Source organism: Crocodylus siamensis, chromosome 14, assembly GCF_052110815.1.
Source record: "Crocodylus siamensis isolate JL-2025a chromosome 14, ASM5211081v1, whole genome shotgun sequence".
Classification (NCBI taxonomy): domain Eukaryota; kingdom Metazoa; phylum Chordata; order Crocodylia; family Crocodylidae; genus Crocodylus; species Crocodylus siamensis.
Window position 1 is genome coordinate 10,496,165 of NC_143408.1, and position 24,010 is coordinate 10,520,174.

A 24,010-nucleotide genomic window follows, 5' to 3' on the forward strand; every position below is an offset into this window, starting at 1 on the left:
CAGACATTTCATGGGATAAGCACTCAGCTAAATCCAGAAAAAAAAAATTCCCATCAGTTTTTCCTGCCCATGTGCGGGGGGGCTGGACCTGATGATCCGTAAGGTCCCTTCTAGCCCCTAACAACTATGAAACTATGAAAAGGTGGAAGAAACTGCCTGTGACCGGGGGCTGTGGATGGAGAAAAGGTCCTAAGTGAATTCACCTAGCCAGCTAGGACAAGTCATCAGGCCAGTGCCAGGCACCCCCAAAGGCAGGTGCACCCAGTGTAGAGCCACTGGACACCCATCCTGGCGGCAGTTTCCTGCAATGCAACACAGAGCCAAGGGCTGGCAACAGTGAGGGTGAAAAAGATGAATCGCAGTTTTGGCCATGCCTGCCTGGAGCCATAACACCTCCGGCATGCTGTCAATGTCTAAGGTTGGTGGACGCACCCTGATAGCCATGGTGGACATGGGGCTTTTGCAGATTCTGGTTCATGCAACTGCCTCATCAGCTACAAGTGGCACTCCAATTACGGGCAAGATGTTAGTCCGTGTGCATGGTAGATAGCAAGCCTACAAGAGACACCAGCTTCCTGTCACAGTCCTTGGGAGGATGTATGAAATGCCTGCTGGGATTCTGCAAGCCTCCCATGTCCCATGCTACTCAGTCTGGACTGCTCATACCTAATGAAAATCTTGAAAAGCACCCTAACAGGGACTGCCAAGAAAGCGGGCACAAAGGTATTGGATGGATTCACCAGAGAAGGCATAAGGTCCACTCCCCATGAAGGTGTCATTGGCTCCAACCAATTTGGGATAGGTCAACTCAATGACCCCATGTTCTGGCACACTTACAGTGACGGATGAGTGCATTATAATGACAAGCTGCTACAGCTGGCACAGGCAATACAAGCCCCATGCTTTGAGGTAAGAGAAAACCTCTTGTATCGCATTAATTGGGGGAAGGGACAAGGGCAGGACCTAGCGCAGTTACTGGTGCCCCAATGGTACACAGTTCCTCTAATTAGACTGGCATATGACAGGTCCAAGAGTGGACACCTGGGCAGGGACAAAATGGAAACCTGCCTACTGCAGTGATTTTTCTGTCTGGGGCTCTACAGTGAGGTCAGGCTCTATTGTAAGACATGCCTGGTGTGTCAGGTATCCACAACTGATAGATCCCTGGTGGCCCCAATGGTGCCACTGCCCATTGTGGAGAAGTTATTTGAATTGATCCCCATGAATATTGTGGGCCCCTTGCCAAAGAGCAGCTCAGGTTATCAGTATGCAAGGGCCGTTCAGCGGGCCAGCAGTCCCCCCATCCCCCAGCGGGCTTAGTATAAAGCCCGGTGGAGCAGGTCAGCCAGCCTGGCTGAGAAGAGCCTCCTCCCCAGGGGGGAGAGGTGGAGGCCATCTCTTCCCAGCAGCTCGCTGCCTTTCTCTCCAAAGAGCGGGCTGTGGTCATGGAAGCCAAAGCCTTCCCGATGACACCAGCGCCGCAGTCTTTGGTTGACTGCGTGGATCCTCCTCTCCCTCCTCAGCCCATAGCCTGAGACTGGGAGGATGGACAAAAACACCACCTGAGCTCCCAGACCTCTAAGCCCCGCTCCCAACTCCCCGTAGTGCCTCATGACCTGGCTGGGGGTGCTCCGAGCCGTGTCATTGGTGCCCACATGAATAAGGAGCATGGGGTAGTGGTCTGTGGGCCGGAGGAGCTGCGGGATCCTCTCCGCAATGTCTCGGATGTGGGCCCCCGGGAAGCAGCAGACTTCCCGGGCTAAGGGGTCGGGGCGGCAGATAGCCCACTCGGTCCCCCGCAGGATGGAGTCTCCCACAACAAACACCTTACGCTTTGCCTTGGGGAGAGCAGGGCCAGTAGCTGCGGTCGAGCCTGGGTTGCCTGCGGGAGCTGGCAACTGCGTGGGCTCTGCCGGGGCTGCAAGACGTGCGAACCTGTTGCTAAGCTCTGGCGGGGCAGGGGCTTTGGTGCGGCGGGCCTTGGGGCCCTTGACCACCTTGGTCCATGCCCTGACTGGGCAGAGCGGGAGGTCCCAGAGTCCTCCTTAGTCGCAGAGCTCTCCCCTGCAGCTCCCGGGGGAGAAGGGCCTGGCAGTAGGAGTCTATCTCCTGCTCGCAGTCCCTGATGGCACGCAGTCTATGGACTGTGGCCTGGAGCTCCTCCAGCTGGCGCGCCAGAGACCCCAGTAGGGAGCAGACCCCGCAAGGGGAGGTGGCCATGCTCCCGGGCCCCAGAGCCTGAAAAAGGGACAGGCAGCCCCCGCAGCCAAGAGCCAGGGGCTCCGTCTGTGTGGAGCCCGGAACCATGGGCTCTGTCTGGGTGGCCGTCTCTGCGGTGCCCAGTGGAGGGGCCGCAGAGCCCGAGGGGACCCTCGGGGCGCGGCGCGTGCCCATCCGTGTCATGCCTCTGGTAGGCTGGCTATGGCTGGGGCTGGCTATGGCTGGGGGGGTCGCAGGCAGGGTCTCGTGCCCTCCCACGCCCTCCCCTGCGCGAACTCTGCGCTAACTCAAGCGCCTGTTTACGCAGCCTGTTCGCGTGGCTCCCTGGGGGGCTGGGCCAAGTAGGGGCCTGGGCAAGGGCTTGACCCAGCCCGGCACCAGGCAGCGGCCTCCTCCCAGCAAGCGAGGAGTTAACCCCTTCCCACCACAAGCCCGCTTCCCTCCGGCTGTGCTGGGGGTCAGCAGGGGGCTCGGCGGCTGCTGAGGGGGTGTCTGGGGGGCTTCGGGGGAGTGGGGGCATAGCGGGCTTCACCCGCGCGTCTCTCACCGCTCCAGAGCCTACCTGAGTGTGAAGCCAGCGGACCAAGGCACTTAAGGGGGCACTTAAGGGAGCCCACCCCTGCCCCAGCCCTGGCACAATCTGTGGACAAGGCAAGAGCCCCCAAGGGCACACTTGACTGCCTGTACACTAATGCCAGGAGCCTGGGCAACAAGCAGGATGAGATCGTCCTCCTGCTCAGTGCAAAGAAATATGATGTCATAGGGATAACGGAGACCTGGTGGGACTCCACCTATGACTGGACCACGGGTATAGAGGGCTATACCCTATACAGGAGGGATCGTGTTGACAAAAGGGGCGGGGCTGTAGCTCTCTGTGAAGGAAAGCTACATGTCCCTGCAAGCTGATGTTGGTGACCGGCATGGACAGCTAGAGACCCTCTGGGTAAAAATTCGTGGGGAATTCGGCACAGGGGACACAACGGTGGGAGTCTACTACAGACCTCCCACTCAAAGTCCCGAGCTTGACCAGGAGTTCACTCAGGAACTGGCTGAGGCCACATGCTCCAGGACCATGGTTGTCATGGGTGACTTCAATTACCTGGACATCTCCTGGGAAGATCACTCAGCTAAATCTGAGTGGGCGCAAAGCTTTCTCTCGTGCGTGGATGACCTCTACCTGACTCAAGAAGTCTATGGGCCAATGAGAGGCAAAGCGCTGCTTGACCTGGTACTGGCTACGGGAGACGACCTAATCAGCGACCTAGTGATCGATGGGAAGTTGGGTGACAGCAACCACGAGCTGATCACCTTCACCATCCGCCGTAAAGCTGGCAAGTCTGTCAGCAACACAGAAGTCCTTGACTTCAGAAAAGCCGACTTTGACAAGCTCAAGAGGCTAGTCAGTCAGGCCCTCAGGGACCATGACCCCAGGGAGATGGGCGTTCAAGAAGAGTGGTTGCTTCTCAAGGAAGCGATCCTCAGTGCACAAGCTAAATCTATTCCAACACGGAGGAAAGGCAGCAAGAAGGCACAGCAGCCCTCCTGGCTCTCTAGGGACCTAGTGGACCTCCTGTGGCTAAAAAGGAAAGCCTAAAGGATGGAGGACGGGATTCACCTCCAAGGAGGATTACTCCGCGCTGGTCCGGTCCTGCAGGGACCAAACCAGGAAAGCCAAGGCTGCAACTGAACTCCAACTAGCTTCAGGCATCAAGGACAACAAAAAGTCCTTTTTCAGATATGTGGGGAGCCAGAGGAAAAGCAAGGGCAACGTTGGACCCCTGCTAAACCAGATGGGGCAACTGACAACTGACGCCCAGGAAAAAGCCAACCTATTAAATAGGTACTTTGCATCAGTCTTTCATCAGTCACACGGGATGCCCATGCCTGCTATGGGACAGGGAAATCTGGGTGAGGGGGATCCCCTACCCTCCATCAATGCTGACCTCGTGAAGGAACACCTTGAGAAGCTGGATACCTTCAAGTCAGCTGGCCCTGACAATCTGCACCCCAGAGTACTCAAGGAGCTGGCGAGCGTCATAGCCCAGCCCCCGGCACAGATCTTTGAAAACTCCTGGCGCTCTGGTGTAGTGCCCGAAGACTGGAAGAAGGCCAATGTGGTGCCGATCTTCAAGAAAGGGAGGAGAGTGGATCCGGCTAACTAAAGGCCCATTAGCCTGACTTCTATCCTGGGGAAGATCTTAGAAAAGTTTATTAAGGAGGCCATCCTTGAGGGACTGGCCCAGGCTAACATCCTAAGGGATAGCCAGCACGGGTTTGTTGCAGGTAAGTCTTGCTTGACCAATCTCATTTCCTTCTACAACCAGGTGACCTATCACCTGGACAAGGGAGAAGAGATTGATGTCATATATCTTGACTTCAAAAAAGCTTTTGATCTGGTATCCCATGATCACTTCTTGGCCAAACTGCCCAGTTGTGGCCTTGGCTCCACCATGATCCGCTGGCTGGGAAATTGGCTTCGTGGTCAGACCCAGTGGGTTGTGATTGATGGCAGTCACTCATCATGGTGCCCTGTGACCAGTGGGGTCCCTCAAGGCTCTGTCCTGGGACCCATACTGTTCAACATCTTCATTAACGATGTGGACATTGGAGTCAGGAGTGGACTGGCCAAGTTCGCTGATGGCACCAAACTCTGGGGGAAAGCATCCACGCCAGAAGATAGGCAGGTGATCCAGGCTGACCTGGACAAGCTCAGCAAATGGGCAGACGAGAACCTCATGGTGTTTAACACCAAATAAATGCAAGGTTCTCCACCTTGGGAAAAAAAATGTGCAGCATCCTTATAGGCTCGGCAGTGCTACGATGGCTAGCACTACGGAAGAAAGAGACTTGGGGGTCATGATTGACCTCAAGATGAACATGAGCCTTCAACACAATGCTGCAGCTACTAAAGCAACCAAAATGCTGGCGTGCATCCATAGATGCTTCTCGAGCAAATCCCAGGACGTCATTCTCCCCTTGTACTAGGCTTTAGTGAGGCCGCAGCTGGAGTACTGCGTCCAGTTTTGGGCTCCACAATTCTAAAAGGATGTGGAGAAGCTTGAGAGAGTCCAGAGGAGAGCCACGCACATGATCAGAGGTCAGGAAAACAGATCTTACGATGACAGGCTGAGAGCCATGGGACTCTTTAGCCTGGAAAAGCGTAGTCTGATCTGATGGCCACCTATAAGTTTATCAGGGGTGACCACCAGGATCTGGGGGAACGTTTGTTCACCAGAGCACCCCAAGGGACGACGAGGTCGAACGGTCACAAACTCCTGCAAGACCGTTTCAGGCTGGACGTAAGGAAGAATTTCTTTACTGTCCGAGCCCCCAAGGTCTGGAACAGTCTGCCAGCGGAGGTGGTTCAAGCACCTACATTGAACACCTTCAAGAGTAAATTGGATGCTTATCTTGCTGGGATCCTATGACCCCAGCTGACTTCCTGCCCTTTGGGCAGGGGGCTGGACTCGATGATCTCCCGAGGTCCCTTCCAGCCCTAATGTCTATGAAATCTATGAAATGTCTTGGTAATGAAGGACTACACAATCTGTTTCCCAGAAGCTGTGCTGCTGAGCTTAGCAATGGCCCTGAGGATCATGGCCAAACTACTTTAGTGGATAGTACAGGCAGGAATACCTAAAAAAAATTTAACAGACCAAGGTACAAATTTTATGGCCAAGGTTATGAAAGGAGTTTGCAAGATCCTCCAGTTGACACACCTAAGGATGTCAGTCTATCATCTCCAGACTGACAGGCTGGTGGAATATTTCAATCGTACCCTAAAATTTATGTTAAGGAAATGCATACAGGGAAATCCCAAGAGGTGAGACCAGCTACTGGTACCCTTAATGTTTACTGTCCTAGAGTCACCCCAGGCCTCCACTGGTTATTCACCTTTTGAGCTGGTCTATGGCTACTAGCCATGGTGCCTGATCAATGTGGTGAGGCAAAGCTGGGAGAAACAGCCACTGAGGAGGACTCACGTAGCAAGGCACCTAGTAGAGTTATGGGAGTGCCTGACCTGCACACACCAGGTAGTAAGGGAGAACCTGGAACATGCCTAAACCAGGCAAAAGGCTCATTATGATGAAAAGGCTCAGGAACAGCAATTCAGTGTGGGTAATCAGGTCCTGGCCCTCTTACCAGGCCATACTAGTCAACTGTTAGCCAAATGGCAGGGGCTGTTTGAAGTGTCAGACCATGTAGATCCAGTATACTACAAGGAGGTAATGCCAGGACACTGTCAAGACAGATAGATCTATCATGTCAACCTGCTTTAGCAGTGGCATGCCTATGAAAGTTACTTGGTGGTGCCATACTCTGACCAGGCAGAGCTAGGGCTATCCCTAAAGGAGGTGGTATCCCCAGAAGGGCCAGTCTTTGGGGAGCATCTCTCCCAAAGCCAAGAATATCAACTCCGGGGACTGGTAGTGGAATTCCAGGACGTGTTCTGTGCTGAACCTGGGGAAGGCAGAGGGATAGTACATTGGATAGTCATGTCTACAGGGTGTATCTTATGAAAGGCCTGGAGGTGAATACCCTATCAGCTCCACGAGGCAGTTAAATCTGAGTTGGGGAAAATACTAGACAAAGGGATAATTCAGAAGTCCAGAAGTCAGTGGTGCAGTCATCATGCCTAAGATGGAACCTTGTGTTTGTGTGTGGACTCCAGAAATGAATGTTGTGGCAAAGTTTGATGCATTCCCAATGCCAAGCATTGAGGAGATGTTGGAGAAGGTTGGCCAGGCCCATTTTATTTCCATGTTTGATACGACTAAGGGACACTGGCAGATCCCTATGGCAGCAGCAGACCCGGAGAAGACCGCTTTTAGCACATTGTGGGGCTTATTTGAGTTCAAGCACATGCCGTTTGGCCTCCATGGCATGGCGGCCACATCTCAGAGGCTTGTGGACTGCTTATATTTCAAATGTAATTATTTTCTCAGAGACCTAGGGCCAACACCTGGAAAACTTGCGAAAAGTCCAAGAATTGTGCAGGGTCAGACTAATGGCTAACCCTCCCAAATGCATGCTGGCCCAGCTGGAAACTAAATACCTAGATTTTCAGGTTGGGCAAGGCCAAATATTCTTGCTGGAGGACAAGGTCAGGGCTCTAAACTCCTATGAATGCTCAAAGACCAAGAGGCAAGTCCACTCCTTTCTGGGAATCATCAATTACTATCGCAAGTTCATTCTGCACTTTTCTGAGATAATGGGCCCTGACTGAAAGCCACTGACTGAACATGGTTCAGTGGACACCCCCCCCAACTGCAAAAGGCCTTTGAACAGGTCAAATTAGGATTATATCAGAGCCCCATTTTATACACCCCAGATTTTAAGAAACTGTGTTTTACAGAGTAACTTGGGAAGTGCAGTGGGGGCAAGTCTTAACACAGGGAGAAGAACACATGGAATGACCAATAGCCTGTGCTAGCCATCACAATGCTCCCTCATGAGTGTTGGTATTCCACTATCAAATGGCAATGTCTGGCCATAGAACTATTCTGGTATTACCTGCTAGGGCAGGCCTCTACACTAGTGACCAACCATACCCCTCTAAGGTGGCTACAGTCAGCAAAAACTGACAATGCTTGGATCATTCAGTGGGTGTTAGCCCTATAGCCCTCTTACTTTACAGTACAGCACTGACCTGGCAAGAGAAATGTGGTGGTGGATTTTCTCTCCTGCTGACATGGGGAAGAAGAAATGCCAAGCAGTCTGAAACACCAGGTCCATTGGGACCTCAGTCCAGAGCCGGCGAAAGACCAATTGGCCACATGCAGCTTGACCCCTAAGCAGAGGGTGGGTATGTGACAGGCCCCCACCCAATTTACCTTAGCACTGTAACTAATTAAAATAGCTGACACGATAAGGTCAGAGAAAGCAAACCTGGTTGGCATACAGCCCGGGGGTCATGTGCTTAATATGAGCCTAGGGGCTGAGTCACCAGAGGGACATGTCCAGGCTGGACACTATCCTGCTGCTGCACTTCCCCTGATGGCTGGCATGTCCAGGGAGGCAGGGCATACACGTCCTGCCGCAGAGGCAACTGGGGAAAACCTGAACGTATTCCTGACAGCCAGCTGGAGGCTGGGTATGTTTCCCAGGACTGAAAGGCATGGATGAAACCAAGAGGGCTCATTTCCCCTTGGAACAGAGAAGGCAGAAGTGGACGCCAGCCCACCCAAGCCAATTGATGAGCATCTCAGCGCAGACGAAAGCCTACTTGCTGCCACAGGGTGAGGACCATTCAGGAACTCACAGGTCAGGTCGTGCTGGGAGGGGGCATCCCAGTGGGCCTTGTGGGCACCAGATAAGGGGAACCCTGAAATGGAGACCCATGGACCAGGCATGTTCCACCAGTGTGGCCATGAGCCCATAGCATGCTGATGGGGAACTGGCAGAGCAGCAGGCCCCAAACAGGAGTGACGTGGAGTGCCCTGGGGCTGTGCCATACCTAGCTCGGTGGGCAGATGGGAAGAACCCATTGCAGGAAGCCAGCTTGCCAGGAAGATAACTGTGACCCAAAGGGGAATGAAGGGTGCATTGGGCACTCAGTCCCCCCAGCTCAGAGTTGAGTTCCTCAGTGCAGGGCAACATTACTCTGTTCATTGGTCAGACCAGGCTATTTAAGTTCTTTGAGGTGGTGAGATTTTCTGGGAGCAGCAGGATTGTGGTGAGACCCCTGCAGTACCCCTTCTCGCTGAGCCACTATGTGGGAGAAGTCTGCGATTATGACAAGGTGCCACCTGGATCCATTGTGACACCTGAGTGGAAAGTGGTGGGATGTAGAGTAGGAGGAGCCCCACAGAAAGCATGCCAAGGGACTTGCCCCGAGCCCCTAAAAGAAACACTGAGCGTCACCTTCAGATGTATACCAGAGAACAAGTCATGGCAAACAAATAGGCTTCAGTATGGTGTGGCCCCAGGTGGCAGGGCACACCCATCAGTTTATATGTTGGGCTAGGCCTGTTGCAGTCACCTTTGGGTTGGCCAAAGGGTACCAATTGCTTTGTCTTGATAAGGTATAACTGTTAATAGTATATCAATATAAGGCAAGTCTAAAAAAAATACCTCCAATCAACTAGTGTCCTCTACCAGAGAATGACAGTATGTATCGTTAACTACTCCTAATAAATTGGGAATTATTTTGTTGCATCTCTCTTTAGTTAAACAAAACCAGTGCTGAATATCTAATGCAAGGGTGAATAGTCCTTAGAATGATCCCCTAGTGTAATGTAAGGCTTCCAAGGATTAGCTTCCAAACCCCTTTCCCTGTTCCCTACCATTCTCCCACAGACAAAAGGAATTTCTACTACTTGCTTTGGCTGTATTTTCAAACCCCAAGGAGCCAAGAGCAAATAATACTAGTCTTGTCGTGAAACTTCACTTATACCACTCATTAAATCAAGAAGGGTGACAGCATGGGACAAAATTTGGAGGAGCAGATGAATTAGTTTGATTTCTTATAGAGTATAAAATGCTGGCTGGAGGGGATGGCTTTTAGTTGTCTTTTTACACACAGCAGTGCTTTTGCCTTCAGAGCTCCAATGTTCCACCAGCTCAGCAGTGACTCTGCTTTACTGCTCTGAGCTCTGACAGCTGACAAACATGCCCTGAAACTTGGAAAGGGAGCTGTGCAAAACCAAAAAGTCCCACACACCACCTGAGCCCCTGGGGGCAAAGAGATTTTGTCACTTCAGCCTCCCCACTTAATTACAGACCTGCATTTGGTTACAATTTGAAGATCACTCCAGAGAAAGGGGTTTTACGAAAGAAACACTGGTTGCACTATTTGAAACAGCAGTTTACAATGTCTACAGAGCTCCCCAGAAGTGGCTTGTATTAGAGGTCTGGAAGCCATTTGATAGGCAGGCATCTTGCTAGATCAAAACATAAGATACATTGAGAGCATTTACATGAGACAATGAACCGTAGACTAATTTTATTGTGCATTAGCACGTCATGTCAAAAGTTGTGCTAATGTGCAGCAGAATCAGTCTCCTGTGTATTAAGTGTCACAAAAAGACTATGTGCAACCACTGCTGTGCATTTAGTTAGTACCTCATATTACAGGTACTAAACTTAATGCACAGTAATAACAGCACATTAATGCATGTGTAGACATGCCCAGTGGGCATGTCAATTTGAGCCAGAGTAAACTAATCCTGATGTCACCATCTACATGTATTTAAGTACAGTAACTTACTGTGCTGCCAGATACCACTTGTATCTGATGGGACTACCTGGCAGCACAGTAAATTACCCTACTGCACCCTAATTGCTGTGCACATGTATATCGTCATGCTTTACTGTGCAGCAAATTATTCTGCTGCACAGTAAAACATTGCATGTAGACACGCCCAGTGTCAGTCATCTGAGAAAAAGTGCTGGGGAGAGCTACATTCCATTCTTATGGTAAAAATAGAAACACCAAAAAAGGTTAGCAATTTTTCCCCCCCTAAGAACAAAATTTAGGGTGGGATTAGTACTAGCTGCCCCAATAAACAGAAAAAGACAAGTTAGTCAGTAATGCATGCACATTCTATCCTTTTAAGAAACTGCCTCTAAAATTAAGCTTGCTAGTGAGCTCTGGACAATGTTATAGTCACTGTTCTTCCTCACAACTACTGTATTGTTTATTTCTGCTATGAATAGCATTCAGAGTCTCTAAGTGTTGAAGTCACCCATAGCCTGACACAACGGGATGCATATGTAAGTCACTTAGGCCAGTTTTAGGCAGGGAACTGCTCCAGCCCCAACATAGTCACTTTGAGTCTTTTCCAATTTGCTGTTAAGAATTAAAGCCATGCTCTGTGCACATTATGCTTCAGACAAAGGCAAAATTCAGTGCAAACATTGATTTTGGATCTAGTTTCCATTTTATTGGGTTGGACTTGGCCTGATCATGTACAGTTTAAAATGCTTGAAACCAAGAACTACAGTGTTTAAAAACAGGATAGCAGTCTACAATGTCTGTCCGACATGGATGCCCACAAACACGTTCAAAACCCAACCTTTCCATGCAATTAAAAAGTCCAAAACTTAAGAGGCAAAATGTTTGTGTGTCACGTAGCAGAAGTCATGCTTCAGAAGCCTTCTCTTATGCAACTCAGAGGGCTCAGACTTTAATTCACTGCAAGCACAAAGGAAGCACTGCAAAAATTAATGGGTCCTTTCCAATAACACCAAATCCATGGAAATGAGCTTTTAATGGATGCAAACAATGAGCCCTTTTGTGAACATTGTGTGAGAAAATTGCAAACATGCTAAAAAATGTCTAACATGTTCCAGTCTGTTGGAAAATGGGCCAAGGTGTCCGTTCATGGAAAAGACAATGCAGGAAATCTCATTCCACTTTAGAAACATGAATAACCTTTACAGAAGACTGGGAAATGAAAGATCTTGCTCATTGGTGACAAAAGACACAGCTCGATGGGTCTATAGGAACAAGAGGGCCCCCCTAACAATGCAATATAAATCAGAGAGAAATGAGACATGGGAAATACCCTTAAGCCATCATCCTCTGCACAATCTATCCCTGCAAAAGACAGAATTCAGCTGATACCAAACAATCCAAACAGCTGCCACCCTCTATTGTGGAGGTAGTTGCAAGTCAACTCATTGCCTCCTCCGCTGGCTTTCTCCGATTGTATCCAATCAAACTTCCCAAGTTCTACTAATAGAAGTTCCCCAGTTCTACTGATAGACTTACCTACAAGCTCATAGAGTTCATTGTTTCAGGAAAGCTGCCCTGATACTAAGCATTCATTTCACCTCACGAATCCCAGTTATACCTTTGCAAAACACCTTCAACACTTATCTCTCCTTCTGGTTGTTCCCTGCTCTTTACTTAGCACACACAAACAATAGAGTTACATAGCAAAGCTAGACAAATTTAGCCATTTCATTCTTTCTTTATGAACATCAGGGTGTTCCCAGCTAAGCTAAAAGCTTAGGAATTCCTTCTCCATACTTAGAGGCTATACAAACACCAGCAAACTCTCCCAATGCCAGAAGGCTGTTTATGCCTGAAAGCCTATCAAGAACAATTTTGCAAACTATTTAGTTGGTCTAATAAAAGATATCACTGTGACAGGTTTGAGACTCACCTGCCACTGCACTGGTGTCCGCATGGCTGGTCTGAGGGTAAGCTGGCCAGTACCATGTGGCCAGGAGAAGCACAGTCAAGAGGGAGCACCAGTAGTGGAGCTGGATGCTCTCCCTATGTCTGGAAGTGACTCAGCATGTCTGTTTGGGACCAGAATCCCTGGAGGGGCAGCGGGTGCCTGCAACATTGTTGGGGCACCTGGGAAACACCCAGACACATGCCCCGTAGCTGTTCTCCCCAGGGGCTAAAATTCCCAGAAAACACACAGAAGCCCAAACCATCCAGGTGGTCCTGGAATCTGCAGCACACACCAGGCCGGTTACTGCAGCTAGTGAGCTGAGCAGCCGTGACACAATACCACTCCCTAACACCCATGATGACCCATGCAGGAGCATGCAGGTAAGCTGGGGCTGAGAGAGGGCAGCCCAGTGGGAACTGCTGAAGCCTCCTAAAAGGAGAACCTGGCATGGGTCTCTACTGGCACTACACACCCCTGTTGAGCACTCATGGAACCAGAGTGCCCCAGCAGGGGACTCATAGGGCCGTGAGTGGCTCATGGACCTGGAGGGACTCACTGCACAACATTATAGCACCTGGCTGGGTGGAATTCAGTCCAAGAAGCATGCCCCAAAAGAGGGCATCCTTTACTTAAGGGTCCATGGGAGAAGGGTGTGTCAGGCACCAGCACACCCCACATGCTGAAGAAAAGTGATCAGCATGGGGGCATTGTTGCCTTGCCCACTGTGCCATCCAAGCTATTTTCACTGAATTATCATTATGCTGTAAATTTCATAAACTTACAGGGCTGCAGCCAGACCTCCTGCAGCCATCCTCATCACCGGGCCTCAACACAGGGGTAGAGAGCCCCACCATCACCTCTGAGCATCATCAAGGCTGATCCAAAACACCAGAGTGGAAAGGGAAGTGGAGAAAGAGGTGAAGCCCCACAGAAGATGTGTCAGCAGAGTCACCCTAGGTCCTTGGGGAGCCATTAAATGTCACCTCCAGTGGTAAAACACAACTTAACATCGAGCTGTGGCAGGTGAATAGACCCTGGTGCAACACAGTCAAGGAGATGGGACATGCCCACTAGCTGACGTGGTGGTTGTGAGCTTGTCACATTTGGTGCATTTGCTAGGAAAGCAAGGCAACCCACAGACCTATCAGCTATGGATGAGATGGGGGCCATGCAATCATACAAAACCTGGCAGCAGACACAGGGGATGATCCTGCAGCTGTTACAGGAACTTAGGCAGGCAAAGTCCTGGGAAATGGAGGCTCATGGCACCTTGTTCTTGGCAGAGCAGCTGGCCAAGGCCCAAGAGGCTTGGGGTGGCAGCCATAAGAGTTTCTGTATGCCCAGGATGGTCAAAGAAGATGACCCTGAAGACTACCTGGAACTGTTTGGGCATCTGGCAATAGCGGCAGTCTGGGACGTAAGATGGTGGGCCACTCAACTGGGGCTTCTCCTAATGGGAGGAGCCCAAGCTGCCTACCACATGCTTTCATGCACGGACACCTTGGAGTACTAAATGGTTAAAGATGCCATCCTCTACTGACTGGAGATTTCTTGAGACAGAGTATTACAGGCATCAGTTCTGAGCCAAAAAAATCAAAGACCATCAGCGGCCCAGGCTGGTGGGGTGTGATGGGTAAAGTCTGCTGAGAGGCTGTCTGCAGAACTATTTGAGATAGTGGTTCTCAAGCAGTTCATCTGGGACTTAGATGAAAAGGCTTAGAAGTGGGTGTGGTGACATCAGCCCCAAGCCCTTGATGAGGCAGTATGGATTGCTAAAGCTTATGTGGAGGCACTGATGGAAGAGGTCTCACTTGACTGGGTTCTTGAGTCCTTTGACATCGATCATCTGTTGGCATTGCTTCTGCTGCAGCCATTGTTTGGGAGTCAGTTTGAATGACTATCCCAGAGGATGAGCTAGTGATTGGTCAAGTAATCGTCAGCTCCCTTAGCATAGCTTGGTGATAAGGACGTCTTTGCAATCCCAGGCACTAGCAATGACATAATCAATTAGGTGCTAATGCACGGGTGTTGTCATGATGTCCTGAATCTGTTTTTCTGGTGGAAGAGGGTGTTGGTGATGGAGTGTCCATGTTCTGCCCATTTGGTCAAGAGGAAGATACTGTTGGAGTTGACCTTTCCTACTTCTTTGCTGATAGTTCCGTTCCAAAGGTTTGAGTCCATTCCAATTCTGGCACTGAAATTGCCACGAAGAATAAGTCTGTCTCCCTCTGGAACACCAGAAAGGACTCTGCCATAGAATTCCTCCTTGATTTTATCGCTAGCGACAAGAGTTGGGGTATACGTGCTGATGACAGAGGCATATTGGCCCCCCGCTAGCTTAAGACAGAAAGTCATGAGGCATTCATTAATTGTGACAAGGAACTCATTGAGTTGATTTACAAGTTCATTCTTGATGGTAAACCCAACTCCATGAAGCCAGCATTCTCATTCCTGTTTACCCTTCAGAAAACGCTACAGCCACCTCCATGTTCTAGACCATCTCACCACTCACTGGGTCTTGCTCAGTGCAGTGACGTCAGTATTATGTTTCTTAAGTTCTTGAGCTACAATTCCGGTGTAGTGCTCTGGGTGTTCATTATCAGGGCTGTCCATGAGGGTCCTGGCGTTCCAGGTCCCAAAACTGAATGCATTTCTTTATTGATTTCAACTGCAGTAAAGGTGATCTCACTGGACAAAGTTATCCAGTCAGGAAAAGGTAGGCAGACTATGTTCAGGGCATCTTTTCTAGCCCCCTCCCCACGTGGAATGAGCAGAGTGGGTCCTGAAGAGGTCTGCCCAGTTACAGTTACAATTGCCCAATTACACTCCTGATTACTTCATACAAGTGCCAGATAACTATCTTCTAACTGCCACCTTTGTACCGGTTCATGACTTCCATGCCTCACAATCCTGCTCCTGTCATCACTAGCTGGTTGCCAAAGGACTTGAAGAATGTTCTGGAAAATCTATTTCTATGGAAGATGGCTGTGCCTGATTTCTTTTATCATGGAGAAGCTCCTGCACATCAGCTTCCACACTATTCTTGATGGAATGGGACCTTGAGCCAATGGCAAGGAGACCAAGACCATCTGGGGCAGCCTTCATTGTTGTTAAGGTTTTAACATCAACTTTTGCCTGTTCTGCCATTGAGGAACTGTAGACCCATGACTGGGGGATGGGCAGGCTTATTACAGTAGGAACCTGTACTTGCCATGTCACAGCACCGTCAAAGGATATATGTGGTTTTTCAGGAGGAAAAGCATTGCCACATGCTTGTCCCCATCACATCCCAGTGGTGCTGCTGCTTCCTTGTCCATGACTGCTTATTCATCAGTGTTACCCCTGCTTATTTAACAGCTAATCTTCCTGAAGGTCATTCCTTTATCTGCCCCCTGTGGACATGCTGAGTAGCAGTACAGCTCTGCTGCCACATTCTTTTGATAGAAATGAGCTAATCCCACAAACCTGGATCTGAGCAGCCCTGAGTTTTTGGGAGTTTGAGTTAAAATACATAACTTGTCAGGCCCATTTCACATTCCATAGATACAGGAAGAATGGAAACTACCTGCTTCCTGTTAACTTTCTTTTCCTCCTATCCTTTCTGGCCCAGATAAGAGGCTAATCAAAATTCCTCCTGGGATCAGTGGTTGGAATGCAGTGCCCTCCAGAATGCTTCCAAGGACCAAGGACCATGAGAGGGGGCCTGTGTCTCTCTGGATTATCACTGTAATAGATCTTGCATAATAAAAATGTCTTTATCCCACAGGGGCTCAAGGATTGAAAAGGTTGTCCTTGCTCCAGGAGGGGCATTTGTGTTGAGACATGGCCATCACGGCATCCCTGCTTGTTGTATTACCTCCTATGAAGTAAAGGCCCAGAGCTGAATAGCAAGACATGCTGATGTACTGATGGATTTAGTCATCATCAGCCAAATGGACACATGCTTTGACATTCAACTCAAACACAGATCCATTGGTAGGAGGAATCCTGTAAGCAGAAAACAAGAGATGACCTCATCTTGGGAACAGGAAAATAATTTAACACCAGGACTCAAGTAACACTAAGTACCTGGTGAGAAATCAGAGAGATGGAGGAATGCTTGTCCTTATTTTTAGCAAGATGGCCTTGGGTCAAAATGAAATGGGGAAAAATGATCAACTGGCAGACAGAGTCAAAAGTCTGATCATTTGAGATTCTAGGCCTGGAACAATCTCATATAAAGGAAATTGCTATCTCATGGCCTACAGTTGGGATCTGAAACATAACCATTGACAGAGTTCAGTGCCTCATCAACTGATCTTACAATGTGCAGCACTACATGAACCAGGGAACCAATGAAAAAGGATGCAACTGCCTCTCATGTCCAACAGGCCATTCCCAACATACTGCAGCGTGGAAAAACTATAGATAGGTCCCAGATGTTTGCACTAGCCCCTGTGTATTTCCAGTAGTACTGTAATAGGCATTACAAGCAATATCCATTTTAGTGGCTGCAACAAGGAACTCCTAGCCATGTTACTTCAGGACTGCAGAAGGAGATGACAGACAACAGAATCCCTCTTGCTTCCTAATGTAATAGCCAGCAGAACAAGTGCAGCTTAGCAGAGACAAACAGCACAGTTAAAGGGCTATAGGGCCTAGTCTGGAAACTGCAATAGGTTGCTAATTAGGCAAATTAGTGGCACCTGGGCTCTATTTCCAGACAGCCAGGTCAAGCAAGTGGAGAAAAGGGTATTTAAGCCCAAGCTTAGGGCTAGGGGCTGATTGGCCCAGATCCCACAAGAAGAGCTCAGCAGGGAGCAGTATACAGAGGTATACAGTACTACTGGAAATACACAGGGGCTAGTGCAAACATCTGGGACGTATCCATAAGTTTTCCACACTGCAGGATGTTGGGAATGGCCTGTTGGACATGAGAGGCAGTTGCATCCTTTTTCATTGGTTCCCTGGTTCATGTAGTGCTGCACATTGTAAGATCAGTTGGTGCGTATAGGTTACACGTTTTGTTTCCGCTTTCAGTTTGTGTTAACTGGAGATTTGGGTGTAGCTGGAGGCCACAGGGGAGTGCCTGGGAGGCATTCTGCTTTGAGCCCTGCCAGAATCATGGGCCCAGTGAGTTGAGGCTTTGAGGGAACAGCCCTGCCAGGGCTAGGGACCCAGTGAGCTGATGTTAAGACAGGGCCAGAGGGCCCAGAGAATGGAATGAAGGTAACATCTAAAAGGCATTGGCATTGCTATAGGAGATGCTGGAGGTCATGATTAAAAGGCCTGAGGCTTGGCATAGAAGGCTGCCTGAGGTCCTAAGATGGAGATAGCTGGCTACTGGTGCTCAGAAGCTGTGTTAGAAGGCCAGAAGCTCAAAGACAAAGGTAGCAGGCTGCCAGAGGCGCTCGAACAGAGATGGTAGACTACCTGAGAGCCCAGTGAGCTGTGTGGAAGGCCCAGGAGGCCTGGCGATACGGTGTGGCAGAAAGAGGGGCCTGGAGGGACAATGCCAAGAGGAGATGCACTTAAAAAGGATAATCCAGCTTCTAGAGGTGGCCTCCCCAAATTCATCAGAACATTTAACAGCAAAGGTGTGGCAGGCAGGAAACAGAAGGTGCTGCAGAGGCTGAAGAACGAAGCAGGCAGGTCTGACCACTAGGCATGTCAGACTATGAGGTTGGAGCCCCAAGCTTATTACAGTGGCCAAGAGGGCCAGGGAGCTGTTGCAAACAGCCAGCTGGAGACACCCCTCAGAGAAGAAGTGATGGCAAAGCCAGCATCTCCCACCTCCCTTCTGGTCTTGGCGTAGAAGGTGTGTTTGAGGCTGGGGAATGCTCTGAGGCATGTCTTGGAGCAGTGCTATGGCTTGACTACCCGTGATGCCTTAGTTGGACTGTGAGGGGTGGTGTGCAGCTCAGGATCAGAGACAGTCATGAATGGAACCTTCTCCCACCTGGGATGGTTTTTTTTAAGCAGTTGAAGCAATAAACCAGTGGCTGCTAACTGAAAAGGCATCTCATCTGGTTTTTTGGCTGGCCCAGAATGAGAGTGTATGCTGCTTTCCTATAAGCATTCCAGAAAGCTAGTGCCAGTGCATGGCGCCTGCATCTGGGTTGCAAATTCAGAAAACTGATTGTTTTTAATCTCAAAGTAAAGAAGATTAAATCCAAACCAATTCTGAATGTGGCTTTGCCTGGTCTGCAATCAGCGTGGATGAGGCTAACCATGAGACGTAGGTTTATTGTGTTCTAAGGCAAGGTCTAGCTTCTACATTGTTCCATTCCTAGTTCCACTGGGGTTACCCACATGGGCAATTCAAACTGCACGAGAAAAGTCGCTAGCGACAACTATGAGCCCTCAACCAAAGCCTAGAGTAAAAAGGTAGCTGTACAACCAAAAGAAGTCCCGGGGTTCTCTGCTCGGCTGATGGAACCTATCGCAGGTGGAGACCACACTGAATTTGTTCAAGTTTTGTAAGATCCAGCACTACAATGTGGCAGAGATAACATCTGATACGGGTGACCTCTGTCCTCTGGGCTGGTGTACGACTTGCCTGCCTTAAATTAGCATTGTCAGTACAGGGTGCCTCATCATGGAGAAGGTTACCACCGTGTTGCCAGTCACCGTCTGTATTAAATAACACTGCAGGACAGACTTGGAGAGACAGATTAGTGATAAAATGACTAGACTTCTGGATGATAAGGATACACTCACAACTCCCTGCTTCTGAAGTGTCACTGCTACCGCTATGACCTTTTCTCTGAGCAAAGACAGGTGGGAGAAAGGTAGCTACACAAAGTACATTTGGTTTGAACTCACAATGCCATAAGCCTCACAGTATGGACAGAAGAAACAACATACGTAGCTCAAATAGAATTGGGGATTTACCATACATCAGATAATCTGTGGTAATTTGTGTTCTTGCTGTCTTTTTTGGTTGACAAAGGCTAAACTGGGAATTTTTGCCTCTGAAGGAGATGATTGGAACTGACAAGACGTTCCTCCTAGAATCTGCCTGTACGCTGCTGTATTATCCTCCCAACAGATGGCACAGTATCTGAAGTCCTCCTTCAACAGCAGGCCCTGCAATCTCCGTGTTTCTATTAGTTATCTGAAAAAACCTTCATGCACCTCTTCCTTTCTGGCTTCATGGTCTTCACCAGACACCCACCATGACATCACCCTTGCTGTTCTCCCCTCTTATCTTGACACATGGGCTTTCAACGGGCCTACCCTCCTACTGCAACTCAGAACAAGTGTATGTCTCTCATATACAGAACACCATCACCTCCTGTCTGTTCTTCCTGAAAAACATATGCCCAATCTATGGCAGTACTCTAGTCATGAAAACTATCCCTTCAGGTCTCAATTATCCCAAATATATCATACTTCTGCAATTGTATGAAGAGTTCCAATTCTTCCTATGAATTCCCCATGCTTCTCACATTAGTGTATAGACATGTTAGGTACCTAGCTGCTTGTCCTAATTTTTTTCTAAAGAAGTTTCATAGTTACTAGGGTTGGAAAGGACCTGAGCAGATCATCAAGTCCAACCCCCTGCCATGGCAGGAAAGAGTTAAGGTTCCCCATTTAATCTCCTCCGATTTGGTTTTTATCCATGTCCCGTGGCACTTCCCTCACCCCTGCACTTTTTGTCACCAACCCCCATTGAACCTAGTTTAAATTGTTAGAGCAGATCAGTTTGACACACATAAGTTCCCTTGCACCTTTTAACTTGATATAGTTGTTTTATCGCCTCACATCTTCAAGCTCGAACTGCTGAAGCGGTTATTTCACCACAAGTCCCGCGCTTCCCACCTCCCCTTGCCCTGTAAACAACAGCTTCCAGGAATTCCATAATTGTAAATAGTTCTGCCACCTGGAAGCAAAATCTAGGTTAAACTTCTGTATCCCAGCACATTGATCATCCCTCATTCTGGTTACAACATGGCCTTGGTAAGGATGCAAAACTAAAGCAAAGATTGATAGGACTGCAGTTGCATCAGCAGGATTCTCCCATTTCATTGTTAAAGTGGTGAGCCCAGGAAGACTGGAAGCCAGCAGGTTTCCATTAAGATATGTAGGAAAGCTCTTTAATAAAGAAGGCAGGGAAACTTTAATGCTGTTTTCATTTGCCAGATGTTTGTAAACTGCAATGAATGTTTATTCCTCCAGCTGCAAGGTGCAGCCTTACTAGTGAGGCAAGCAGCTGACTTTCTGGAACTGCTGGAAAAGTGGTTTGGGAAAGCACCCTCTTTCCATAGAAGGCTGCATGCTACTGGAAAATAAATGCAGTAATGTTTCAGTAACAAAGGTGATGCTTAGATGGACATCAGTAAACCAGATCAGGCTGCCAACATGCACGCTGTGTAGATACAGATAGAGCTCTTGCAAATGCCTTTAAGAAGTGAAATAAGGCTCAAAACTTTTGTAAGTACCATGCTTAAGAAAAGGCAGGTGCTCTTTGCAGAGCTCTAGCTGCTGGGAATACTGCTTGAAACCAATGACAGAGATGGTGAATGCTGAGGAGGCATATTATTAAGCTGTCCTTTGAACACCTCCCCCTGCTCCTTCCAAGCTCCAGTATAAGGCCGATCTCAGAAGAGGCCCCATTGCACAGCCCTAAGTTACAGCTGCCATAGAGGGGACTCCAAACACAAAGTGACTTCTATAAAATATCTTGCCTGTAGGAATTGGTGAACTGTTACATTTAAAACAAAATAGGTTGCTTTTATTGCTGCTCAGAGTTGCCCCAAATTCTACGCACTAACTACGCCTCTAGACCAGGAGCCAGCAACTTACGGCTCACAGACCAGATCTGGCCTGCAAAGAGATTAGATCTGGCCCACAAAGGTCTGATCTGGATTACATTTTACTAAGAGTGGGCTGATCCCCTGCTGCTGCCCACCTGCTCCTGCTTTGTGTGGACGACTGCTCACCACAGACACTGAAACTGTTGCTCCAAACTGTGGCTTGCCCTGTTTTGGGGCAGCACATTTTTTAGTAGAGGCTGCATTTATGGGTGGGAGAATAGTCCTCCGCAAAGATCAGGGATGGCTTGGATGGCAGCAGGGAATTAGCACCCAGAAACTAGATTGCAGGGTGCAGCCTGCCACTAGTAAAATGTTTACCCCCCCCCAAAAAAAAATTTGGGGACTTACTCAGACTTGTGTGCCTGAGTGATCTCATTTTGCTGCAGCTTCCCAGCTGGAGCACAGCCACGCTGAGCACACTTTGTGGATATTTACAGGCTTGCTCATACAGAGCTGAATTGTAAACTGTGCATAGGTGCCAAAAACCACATTTACATGGTTTTGAATGTGCAATTGAGACACCAAAAAGGAAGTATGATTTAGCTCTTCCATTCTGATCCTTCAGCTGGATCCAGACATGTGGGCACATGTGGTTTGTGGTACCCCAAACCTCTTTATGGCACCTTCATTTAACCGCATTCTTGGCATGTTAAAATGTTCCCTGCGCTGCAAATTTGCAGGACAAGGGCAAAATTTGCTGCTGGGAAATCCTGGTAGCAAAAAAAACAAAGAAAACAACCCGCAAAAAAAGCAGGACCATGCACCGGCAGACACGGAGGCTCAGTCCTCCTAGGAGATACTCTGGCTACTGGCCAGACATCTCTTTTCCTCTGGTTCCACTCTGACTCCTCCAGCATGCTGGGAGCCAGGAGGAGTATGGAAACAGTAGTTTCCCTGAAGTGAGGCATTTTGCCTCACACCAAAGTGTACACGCAGGGGCATGTGCAGTAGCAAAATGTAGTGGCACATATTTGTGGTGCTACTTTTTCTGCTGCTGCAAGCTCAAGCCCCTCTGCATGTGGGGACACACCCTAGGAAGATATTCTGGTGGCAGATTCCCCCCTTCCCTGCTTTACCCCACGCTAAAGTCAAGTGCGGTCACTGTGTACGTATTAGTATACCAAAATTAAGAAGCTCAGCTAGAGCCCACACCATGGCATGGTCTCTTCTGCTATGAATCGCAGGAATCCAATCACTGCATAATATTTTCTCTACCTTTGCTACTTTACAACAGCACCCACACTGTAGATATGCTTCACCTGCTGGAATTTTTTTCTGTTCCTTTGCTTTGATAGAAATAGAGGAGGATGTAGAAAGGTGGATATAATCCATCTTTTTACTCCCCCTTGTTTAGCACCTCAAGTGTGCTGAGGGATGCTCTTTTTTATTGCTCTACCATGGCCCAGGGTAGCACAGTAGCAAATCATAATCCCATTGTAGTGTGCCCTTCAATATACTCCAATATACTGCTATGCCAGAAAGTGGGAAAAGGGTCAGTATATGAGCCATTTCTCAGCTCTGCATCACCAGCTGTAGAGGCCACTTGAATGGTCAGGGGTGGGGATGGAAGAGGAAAGCTGAGAAAACCTACTTAGAGTAAACATTTCTATTTTCTCAAAAAAGTATAAGAGGGCTTTGGTGTAACTTGGAAGATGTCTCTGCATTTTGCCAAGGGTCTCAGAGATTCATGCAGTCTTACCTTCACACTTGTGACTGGTCTCACTCTGCTTGTGTCCTGCAGGACATTTGCACTCATATGAACCCACAGTGTTGATGCAGTTACCGCCTTGACACAAGCCAGGGATAGCCTGACATTCATCCACATCTGCAGAGAGAAGAGCAAGGATGTCAGCAAGGAGGGCCACAAAATAGGAAAGAAGTTTGCTGAGGTCTGACTGAAGAGGGTGAAATACCATTAGAGAACAGGAGCCCTGCCCTGAGAGAAGAGGCATTCAGGCAGTTGGGGTAGAGAGGCAGTCAACAAATGGACGTAAGGATACTGCTTACCTGTAAAACTGAACAATGGGGTATAAGTCTGATGCAGGGTACAGTTATTCTGTTTTCTAAAGTCAACATCTTTTCCCATCTGCATTTAATCCTCCTAGCTGTGACACAATACCACACGGGGTAAGGGCTTATAGCACGAGACACAAACTGCATCTTCCAATAAGAAGGGCTCAGGATCATGAAACTGTGCATTCTGAATCCCCAGGTTACATTAGACATCAGACCCTCATGCTGCAGATGAGTCTTTATCTGACCTCCTTTCTGCATTTCTGCACAGCACTCATGGGCACACCTGAGAATTGAGCTGTAATTTTGGTTCCTTGTGTGCATCATGGAATCGTAGAAAAGTAGGACTGGAAGGGACCTCTAACTCTGATCCAAAGGTAGAATCATCCCTATCCAAACCCATTCACATCCTTGTGTAAGCTGTTACTAAAACTACACAGTCAACATGGTCACACAACCACAAGGCGTAGCACCCTAACTTGCCACAAATGAAGTAGGCAGACAACAGTGGTCAGTCTCCTGCTTCTGAAAGAGTTGCTAAACATGCTCAAGTGATCCAAGGAAGAGGGCCATGGCCCGCACTACAGAGGAAGGCAACCCCCTCAACAGGACATACCAATCTGAACGTGGCACAAAATTCTTTCCTGACCCCAAATGCGGTGATCAGTTCGACACTGAGCAGACAGGCCGGGCCCCCTAGCCAGGAACCTCTGGGTTTTAGTCCCAGCAGAAGAGCTGGCACACCCCAGTCAAAATCCCCAGCCATGGCTGTAGCCAACACCCATTGCTTCTAAGGAAGTGAAAAAACAGAAAAACCCTCTGACATATATAGCAACACGAGAACTGGGA

At 48.8% G+C, this 24,010-nt stretch overlaps 1 protein-coding gene across 1 annotated transcript in view; it reads right to left on the reverse strand.

The window, feature by feature from the left end:
• Positions 1–24,010, reverse strand: part of FBN3 (fibrillin 3) — a 262,268-nt gene that overhangs the window by 130,447 nt on the left and 107,811 nt on the right. Inside the window, exon 8 of the mRNA XM_090027836.1 lies at positions 22,848–22,973. Within this exon, the coding sequence (XP_089883962.1) occupies positions 22,848–22,973 (126 nt within the window). The remainder of the gene's footprint in view (positions 1–22,847; positions 22,974–24,010) is intronic.